Here is a 10,318-nt window from a genome sequence, read left to right on the forward strand (position 1 = left end):
GTTTTCTCGTATCTATGAAATTGTGGATTCCACAGATTTTCGCCCTTTGTGGAGGCGGAAGTGGGCGGGGCGAAGTTTTGAAATATTCTTGTAACAGTGACATATCACAGAAGTCCGGATATAAAATGTCGTTGCTCTAGCTCTTATAGTCTTTGAGCACTAGCTCTGATAGGGACGGACAGACGGACGGACGGACAGACAGACAGGGCTCAACCGACTCGGCTATTGATGCTGATCAAGAATATATATACTTTATGGGGTCGGAAACGATTTCTTCTGGACGCTACACACATCCATTTTCGCCACAAATCTAATATACTCCAACACTCATTTTGAGTATCGGGTATAAAAAACGTTTGAATTATGTATTATGAATTTGTTATTATTTTACAAAAAACTTATAAAACAAAATATTGTTTTGGTTGTAAAAAGTTTTTTTTTTTTTATTTTAATTTAATTTTTGCTTCCGTTGGCTAAAAAAGACCGAAAAAGCGTTAAAAACTTGTGGTTTCAAAAATATTTTTTGTTTCGAAGTATATGACTATGATGTAAAAACAAACTAGTATAAACTTTTGTTTGAAATTGAAAAAGAGACAAATTATAAAAATTGGGAAAACCTCATGCTGGATAAGTCAAACATGCATACAATTTCAGAGTGCGGCTTTTTTTTCTCGCTGGGTGTACATATGTATTGGGTGAACGATTGATGCGAGTATGTTAATCCAATAGCTGCGACGATTTGGCTGACGGGCCTTATGCAGCAAGTTTAGAGGCGAGCGAGAGAGTAGGATAGCCCGAGAGCGTTAGAACTGCTCGGGGCTGCTGCTAAGCCGCACACGAAAAATTGATAGAGGCGAAATAAAGAGACGAAAGAATTCCGCTGCCGTGCGTAAACATATGCGGTAACAAATGATTTTTACAGTGGTCATTGCAAATGACAAACAACAAAAATCGTTTATAATATTTAGACTGCTTAACCCGACACCACAGTTACAAGTGTATTCAAAAATCTCGCATCCACAATTTTGAATAGAGAGCATAGAGAATGACTATGTCTACCAGATTGCCGAATCTGGATCAGAGCGGATCAATATTATAACCAAAAGGAACGCAGCACGTGACGACACGTTCGGACTGATTTGTTGTCCCTCCCTCTCTTTTTCGTTCAGTGCTAGCGCCGTCCGCCGGAGGATAGCCATACTGACTAAGTATCATGTATCCGGCTCGTTTTTTTTTTTAATTTCAATCCCTTCAGTTGCTTGGCTCGCCGGAGCTTTAAAATTGCTGATATTACATTAAAACCGCATTCTTCCCTGCAGCACGGTAATAGTTTCAATGATTAGTGGTTTGGCTACAAGTGTTGTTGCATACTGAGACCCTTCTTTCATATTTTTACTATATTCTGCTTCATTATAAATACAATTACCAACTTTTTATTTAGAATCGTCTGATTTTTCTATTTTTACAACAATTTATTATAGGACTATCCCCTTTTCAAATTCGTAAATTTTCTTTACACGAAAACAGATGTAAATACCTTGAATTCACAATATGTAGACCAAAAACTAAAATTATTGTCCTTGAACCTAATTAGTTGAATTAAAATAGACGGTAATTTATTTTAAAGTTTCTGGGAATAAAGTCTCATTGGAACATGTCCTAAAGACCGCAAGCCTTAAACAAAACTACTTCAACTACTTCTGTTTTCTCGTATCTATGAAATTGTGGATTCCACAGATTTTCGCCCTTTGTGGAGGCGGAAGTGGGCGGGGCGAAGTTTTGAAATATTCTTGTAACAGTGACATATCACAGAAGTCCGGATATAAAATGTCGTTGCTCTAGCTCTTATAGTCTTTGAGCACTAGGCTCTGATAGGGACGGACAGACGGACGGACGGACAGACAGACAGGGCTCAACCGACTCGGCTATTGATGCTGATCAAGAATATATATACTTTATGGGGTCGGAAACGATTTCTTCTGGACGCTACACACATCCATTTTCGCCACAAATCTAATATACTCCAACACTCATTTTGAGTATCGGGTATAAAAAACGTTTGAATTATGTATTATGAATTTGTTATTATTTTACAAAAAACTTATAAAACAAAATATTGTTTTGGTTGTAAAAAGTTTTTTTTTTTTTATTTTAATTTAATTTTTGCTTCCGTTGGCTAAAAAAGACCGAAAAAGCGTTAAAAACTTGTGGTTTCAAAAATATTTTTTGTTTCGAAGTATATGACTATGATGTAAAAACAAACTAGTATAAACTTTTGTTTGAAATTGAAAAAGAGACAAATTATAAAAATTGGGAAAACCTCATGCTGGATAAGTCAAACATGCATACAATTTCAGAGTGCGGCTTTTTTTTCTCGCTGGGTGTACATATGTATTGGGTGAACGATTGATGCGAGTATGTTAATCCAATAGCTGCGACGATTTGGCTGACGGGCCTTATGCAGCAAGTTTAGAGGCGAGCGAGAGAGTAGGATAGCCCGAGAGCGTTAGAACTGCTCGGGGCTGCTGCTAAGCCGCTCACGAAAAATTGATAGAGGCGAAATAAAGAGACGAAAGAATTCAGCTGCCGTGCGTAAACATATGCGGTAACAAATGATTTTTACAGTGGTCATTGCAAATGACAAACAACAAAAATCGTTTATAATATTTAGACTGCTTAACCCGACACCACAGTTACAAGTGTATTCAAAAATCTCGCATCCACAATTTTGAATAGAGAGCATAGAGAATGACTATGTCTACCAGATTGCCGAATCTGGATCAGAGCGGATCAATATTATAACCAAAAGGAACGCAGCACGTGACGACACGTTCGGACTGATTTTTTGTCCCTCCCTCTCTTTTTCGTTCAGTGCTAGCGCCGTCCGCCGGAGGATAGCCATACTGACTAAGTATCATGTATCCGGCTCGTTTTTTTTTTTAATTTCAATCCCTTCAGTTGCTTGGCTCGCCGGAGCTTTAAAATTGCTGATATTACATTAAAACCGCATTCTTCCCTGCAGCACGGTAATAGTTTCAATGATTAGTGGTTTGGCTACAAGTGTTGTTGCATACTGAGACCCTTCTTTCATATTTTTACTATATTCTGCTTCATTATAAATACAATTACCAACTTTTTATTTAGAATCGTCTGATTTTTCTATTTTTACAACAATTTATTATAGGACTATCCCCTTTTCAAATTCGTAAATTTTCTTTACACGAAAACAGATGTAAATACCTTGAATTCACAATATGTAGACCAAAAACTAAAATTATTGTCCTTGAACCTAATTAGTTGAATTAAAATAGACGGTAATTTATTTTAAAGTTTCTGGGAATAAAGTCTCATTGGAACATGTCCTAAAGACCGCAAGCCTTAAACAAAACTACTTCAACTACTTCTGTTTTCTCGTATCTATGAAATTGTGGATTCCACAGATTTTCGCCCTTTGTGGAGGCGGAAGTGGGCGGGGCGAAGTTTTGAAATATTCTTGTAACAGTGACATATCACAGAAGTCCGGATATAAAATGTCGTTGCTCTAGCTCTTATAGTCTTTGAGCACTAGGCTCTGATAGGGACGGACAGACGGACGGACGGACAGACAGACAGGGCTCAACCGACTCGGCTATTGATGCTGATCAAGAATATATATACTTTATGGGGTCGGAAACGATTTCTTCTGGACGCTACACACATCCATTTTCGCCACAAATCTAATATACTCCAACACTCATTTTGAGTATCGGGTATAAAAAACGTTTGAATTATGTATTATGAATTTGTTATTATTTTACAAAAAACTTATAAAACAAAATATTGTTTTGGTTGTAAAAAGTTTTTTTTTTTTTATTTTAATTTAATTTTTGCTTCCGTTGGCTAAAAAAGACCGAAAAAGCGTTAAAAACTTGTGGTTTCAAAAATATTTTTTGTTTCGAAGTATATGACTATGATGTAAAAACAAACTAGTATAAACTTTTGTTTGAAATTGAAAAAGAGACAAATTATAAAAATTGGGAAAACCTCATGCTGGATAAGTCAAACATGCATACAATTTCAGAGTGCGGCTTTTTTTTCTCGCTGGGTGTACATATGTATTGGGTGAACGATTGATGCGAGTATGTTAATCCAATAGCTGCGACGATTTGGCTGACGGGCCTTATGCAGCAAGTTTAGAGGCGAGCGAGAGAGTAGGATAGCCCGAGAGCGTTAGAACTGCTCGGGGCTGCTGCTAAGCCGCACACGAAAAATTGATAGAGGCGAAATAAAGAGACGAAAGAATTCCGCTGCCGTGCGTAAACATATGCGGTAACAAATGATTTTTACAGTGGTCATTGCAAATGACAAACAACAAAAATCGTTTATAATATTTAGACTGCTTAACCCGACACCACAGTTACAAGTGTATTCAAAAATCTCGCATCCACAATTTTGAATAGAGAGCATAGAGAATGACTATGTCTACCAGATTGCCGAATCTGGATCAGAGCGGATCAATATTATAACCAAAAGGAACGCAGCACGTGACGACACGTTCGGACTGATTTGTTGTCCCTCCCTCTCTTTTTCGTTCAGTGCTAGCGCCGTCCGCCGGAGGATAGCCATACTGACTAAGTATCATGTATCCGGCTCGTTTTTTTTTTTAATTTCAATCCCTTCAGTTGCTTGGCTCGCCGGAGCTTTAAAATTGCTGATATTACATTAAAACCGCATTCTTCCCTGCAGCACGGTAATAGTTTCAATGATTAGTGGTTTGGCTACAAGTGTTGTTGCATACTGAGACCCTTCTTTCATATTTTTACTATATTCTGCTTCATTATAAATACAATTACCAACTTTTTATTTAGAATCGTCTGATTTTTCTATTTTTACAACAATTTATTATAGGACTATCCCCTTTTCAAATTCGTAAATTTTCTTTACACGAAAACAGATGTAAATACCTTGAATTCACAATATGTAGACCAAAAACTAAAATTATTGTCCTTGAACCTAATTAGTTGAATTAAAATAGACGGTAATTTATTTTAAAGTTTCTGGGAATAAAGTCTCATTGGAACATGTCCTAAAGACCGCAAGCCTTAAACAAAACTACTTCAACTACTTCTGTTTTCTCGTATCTATGAAATTGTGGATTCCACAGATTTTCGCCCTTTGTGGAGGCGGAAGTGGGCGGGGCGAAGTTTTGAAATATTCTTGTAACAGTGACATATCACAGAAGTCCGGATATAAAATGTCGTTGCTCTAGCTCTTATAGTCTTTGAGCACTAGGCTCTGATAGGGACGGACAGACGGACGGACGGACAGACAGACATGGCTCAATCGACTCGGCTATTGATGCTGATCAAGAATATATATACTTTATGGGGTCGGAAACGATTTCTTCTGGACGCTACACACATCCATTTTCGCCACAAATCTAATATACTCCAACACTCATTTTGAGTATCGGGTATAAAAAACGTTTGAATTATGTATTATGAATTTGTTATTATTTTACAAAAAACTTATAAAACAAAATATTGTTTTGGTTGTAAAAAGTTTTTTTTTTTTTATTTTAATTTAATTTTTGCTTCCGTTGGCTAAAAAAGACCGAAAAAGCGTTAAAAACTTGTGGTTTCAAAAATATTTTTTGTTTCGAAGTATATGACTATGATGTAAAAACAAACTAGTATAAACTTTTGTTTGAAATTGAAAAAGAGACAAATTATAAAAATTGGGAAAACCTCATGCTGGATAAGTCAAACATGCATACAATTTCAGAGTGCGGCTTTTTTTTCTCGCTGGGTGTACATATGTATTGGGTGAACGATTGATGCGAGTATGTTAATCCAATAGCTGCGACGATTTGGCTGACGGGCCTTATGCAGCAAGTTTAGAGGCGAGCGAGAGAGTAGGATAGCCCGAGAGCGTTAGAACTGCTCGGGGCTGCTGCTAAGCCGCACACGAAAAATTGATAGAGGCGAAATAAAGAGACGAAAGAATTCCGCTGCCGTGCGTAAACATATGCGGTAACAAATGATTTTTACAGTGGTCATTGCAAATGACAAACAACAAAAATCGTTTATAATATTTAGACTGCTTAACCCGACACCACAGTTACAAGTGTATTCAAAAATCTCGCATCCACAATTTTGAATAGAGAGCATAGAGAATGACTATGTCTACCAGATTGCCGAATCTGGATCAGAGCGGATCAATATTATAACCAAAAGGAACGCAGCACGTGACGACACGTTCGGACTGATTTGTTGTCCCTCCCTCTCTTTTTCGTTCAGTGCTAGCGCCGTCCGCCGGAGGATAGCCATACTGACTAAGTATCATGTATCCGGCTCGTTTTTTTTTTTAATTTCAATCCCTTCAGTTGCTTGGCTCGCCGGAGCTTTAAAATTGCTGATATTACATTAAAACCGCATTCTTCCCTGCAGCACGGTAATAGTTTCAATGATTAGTGGTTTGGCTACAAGTGTTGTTGCATACTGAGACCCTTCTTTCATATTTTTACTATATTCTGCTTCATTATAAATACAATTACCAACTTTTTATTTAGAATCGTCTGATTTTTCTATTTTTACAACAATTTATTATAGGACTATCCCCTTTTCAAATTCGTAAATTTTCTTTACACGAAAACAGATGTAAATACCTTGAATTCACAATATGTAGACCAAAAACTAAAATCATTGTCCTTGAACCTAATTAGTTGAATTAAAATAGACGGTAATTTATTTTAAAGTTTCTGGGAATAAAGTCTCATTGGAACATGTCCTAAAGACCGCAAGCCTTAAACAAAACTACTTCATCCAAATCGGCAAGTTGGTTGAAAAAAGTAGCGGATTTTTATCTTTCGAATTGTTGAACCTGTTCAGTTGAGCGGCACTGTAGATGGTTTGGTGCATTGCGTGATGACTGTTATGCTTAAAATATAGATTTATTCATCATCAAACTTTAAAGCACGTCTTAGTAGTAGTTAAAGAATAAATGTTATTCTTGAGGCAATTGTTATGATGGATGAACCAAATTTCGTAATATTGTTTTATTTTAGTTCATAAGGAAATATTTAAAAAAATGTACTTTAAGAGAGCAAATTTGATTTTAGAAAAAAAAATAGAAAAAATTCCTTGCTATCAATAGAAAGAATTTTAAAATACAGGCGCACTTACATAAATATTTCAACTATGTAAAATGTATAACCTGTTTACAATAAACATTTTTTTTTAAACTTAATTAAACAAAACTGATTCATTATATTTACGAGTCACTTTTGTTTTTCAAAGTTAAGTGAGCGTGGTACACATGAAAGATTTTTAAGACATGCGTACGCTTGCTCCTCCATAAATAGTTGATCTTTGGTTTTGCCACACGCTACTCGAGCCCATTTTGGATCTATGACGTGATCATACGATGGCAGACCAGAGGTCTTGTATTTACTACGACAGAAGTATGGTCTATTTTCCTTCCTGCCTTCATCGAAAAGAAGATCTTGTTCACTGCAAAGAGTATCCTTCATGATGCTACTTGGAGATGTAAGGAACTTGCTAGGCGTCTCAGTTTCGAACGGTTGGATCTTTTTCGTAAATCCACCATTTGGCAGATGGTTGGCGGTCCACGTGGAAAGTAAAGATTTCCTTGCACGTTTTGGAGGTGGTGACTGTGCTGACCTTAATTTTTCATTTTCAATACTAGGCGAACTATTTCGTACATTTTTTCTGATATTGGTACCTCCAATCCCTTTGTTGGTTTGCACAGCTTTTACGACTTCTGAATCGTTGAGTTGTTCTTCATGAATTATTTCTGCCAGGTCTTCGGCAAGGCTAGACGGGCTGGACGGCTCGTACCGTCGACCATCACGTTTCTTGCCAATTTCAGCAAGGGCATTCTTAAACGGAGTGGGTGTTCGTGGGCCTATTTTACCTTAAATTTAAAAGCAAAAGACGTGAACTTTAAGCAATTATTTAAATTGGATACAATTGGGCGCTATACTCACTCTTATGGGGCGTTTCAATAGATGCAGTTTCAAATTCTTTCTTGACCTCTATTCCCAAGACATTATATATCTTCATAACTGGCGTGCTTGCGCGCAAATTCATGTCTTCAAATGTGGTTAAACATGGAGATTTGAGAAATCGGCTGGGGGAGAACGGTAATGATTTTATGGGAGTTATAACGGGTGAATCCGGCTGTCTAGGGTTGGCTTCATCAAACGAAAAATTAATCAATGGACATTCGGGAATGTGTTTGCGAGATCGTTTCAAGATGTTTGGTGTTTGCCGCTGAAGTGGAATTGTTAGACATTTACCAACCGGATGATGCATATTAATAGTTGAGTAGCGAATAAGCGGCTCAGTTCCAGCAGAATCCACCCTCTCGCTGTGCTCAGCTGTTGTATTTCTGGTACACAGGATTCCATTATCTCTAGATTGAGATATTTGTTCCATTTTTGGTGCAGAAAGTCTGTTATTTTGCAATTGAGATTGCACTTTACCAATACCACCAGCTTTAATTAATGTAATTAGATGTGTTCGAGAGCTTTTCAAATCATTTCCAGTAGCATTAACAGATCTACGCTCGGCATCATATTTACGGCGCATTGTCGAATTCCAGTGATTTTTTATTGCATTATCAGTGCGTCCAGGCAGAAGTTTAGCAATTTTGGCCCATTGGTTTCCTAGTTGAATGTGAGCTTGATAAATAATAGTATCTTCCTCTTCGGTCCAAGCAGTTTTCTTTATATTCGGATTAAGATGATTGTGCCATCGTTCCCGGCATTGCTTGCCAATTCGTCCATTTAGATATCGAGCAATCAAAGTCCATTTTTTGGGTCCAAAACTTCGCACGAGCTCAATAACCTTTTCGTCTTCATCCCGTGTCCATGGCCCTTTAATGAGTTCTGGATTCAAGACCTTGGCCCAACGTTGCTGCACCTGCTGCTCAAGTCGATCTTTAAAGTGAGGCCCAATAATCTCCCAACGTTCGCCATGTTGCTCAACTAATGCTTTGAGCAAAACATCTTCCGATTTTGACCACCGCTTTCCAAATCCGTAGTTCGGATGTCCAGAGCCATTATTGTTCGCAACCTTTATTTGAGTTCCCTTCGGAGGCTGTTCCGGATTGTCTTTGTGTGTTTTACATTTGATTGCCAAAGAAAGCAAGTAGGAGTCTGAAGAAACATTGATGCTGGCATTGACGGCGCCAGTAACATTTAAATCTGAAACGCCTGCATGACCCACTGTTGTAGTTGTGCTGTGGACTTCATCGTGTTCCGAATATTCGGACTCATCCGATTCTTCAAAATTTTGATCAAAGTCTAATAAGTTATCCTGCTCACCGATTGTATTCGCCATACTAGCGACTTATTTGATTTAATTTTGCTTCCGGGGCGAACAATAGTGATAAGCTTCTGGGTGCACTTTCTCCGCACATATATAATAGTGGACGTCGCGTAAGCAGTATAAACACTTGGCACAACCGCCTTGATTCCGACTATGGTAAAACGTGTAATGTGAACAAACGTCGCTAAAAGTGGTGTACGCAAATTTCTCACAACATGTCAAACATTGAACCAGCTGACCTTGTACGCGGTAATCGACGCGTAGAATTGGATGGGTCGCATCACTCTCTGTGTAATCGGAACGTTCTTTTATATTAATATTTGATTGTTGATTACACCAGTTGGAGCCATTTTTAAGACCACAGTTATTATGGGGCCTATTTACGGACATACTCATCCATTAATAATTGAAATAGCGTTTTACCTAAAAACGCTTCATTCTGCAACCTTAATAAAAGCTATAGACGTAAGATATTGTAATGCTAATTTTTAAACTAGCAGATATTTCCTTAACTTTTTTCTTAAACGATTTAGAGCATATTCTTCAATGTTAGATCAAGGCGTCGATTGAAAATTATTATCGAAGAAAATATTTACATTTACTCAATTTGGAATGGTGAAAAGGATACACTAACGAGAGTACCCACGATTTGTTCAACTGATTATGGTAATAAAAAACCATGGTCCAGTTTACAGAAACTTTTGGGTATTTTATACCCTTGCGTTTTAGTAAAAAACTGACAACATTTTCGAACAACATACTTAATAAATATTGGCAACTCACAGAAATTAAACTCCAAAAATCAGGCAGGCTCTGGTTTTCACTTACTTATGCGTTTTCGGCCAAAAAGTTAAATGCCTTTTTCACAAATTAGTATCTTCAATATGTTTCATTTTATTATCGTTTATGGCAAACAAATACGGCTGATCAATGTATCACTGTACACAGCGTGATAAAAATTCCTTTTATATATTTTTTCAATTGCT

At 37.2% G+C, this 10,318-nt stretch overlaps 1 protein-coding gene across 1 annotated transcript; it reads right to left on the bottom strand.

Moving 5' to 3' along the window:
* Positions 1 to 6,912: 6,912 nt before the first annotated feature.
* LOC6603505 (myb protein) lies at positions 6,913 to 9,750 on the bottom strand. The gene is made up of 2 exons (XM_002028447.2): positions 7,988 to 9,750; positions 6,913 to 7,914 (listed from the first exon to the last, which is right to left on the bottom strand). Exons 1-2 carry the CDS (start codon positions 9,342 to 9,344, stop codon positions 7,259 to 7,261), a joined length of 2,013 nt encoding a protein of 670 aa, XP_002028483.1. The 5' UTR covers positions 9,345 to 9,750; the 3' UTR covers positions 6,913 to 7,258.
* Between the last annotated feature and the right edge of the window lie 568 nt (positions 9,751 to 10,318).

This window comes from Drosophila persimilis, unplaced genomic scaffold (assembly GCF_003286085.1).
Source record: "Drosophila persimilis strain 14011-0111.01,24,50 unplaced genomic scaffold, DperRS2 tig00000520-arrow-pilon, whole genome shotgun sequence".
In the NCBI taxonomy this organism is placed as follows: Eukaryota; Metazoa; Arthropoda; class Insecta; order Diptera; family Drosophilidae; genus Drosophila; species Drosophila persimilis.

What these genes read in the sequence shown, in the direction of transcription:
- LOC6603505 (XM_002028447.2), bottom strand. Translation starts at nt 9,344, where the DNA reads ATGGCGAATACAATCGGTGAGCAGGATAACTTATTAGACTTTGATCAA. An exon ending in TATTGAAACGCCCCATAAGA is followed by an intron (nt 7,915 to 7,987) that starts GTGAGTATAGCG and finishes TTTAAATTTAAG; the next exon opens with GTAAAATAGGCCCACGAACA.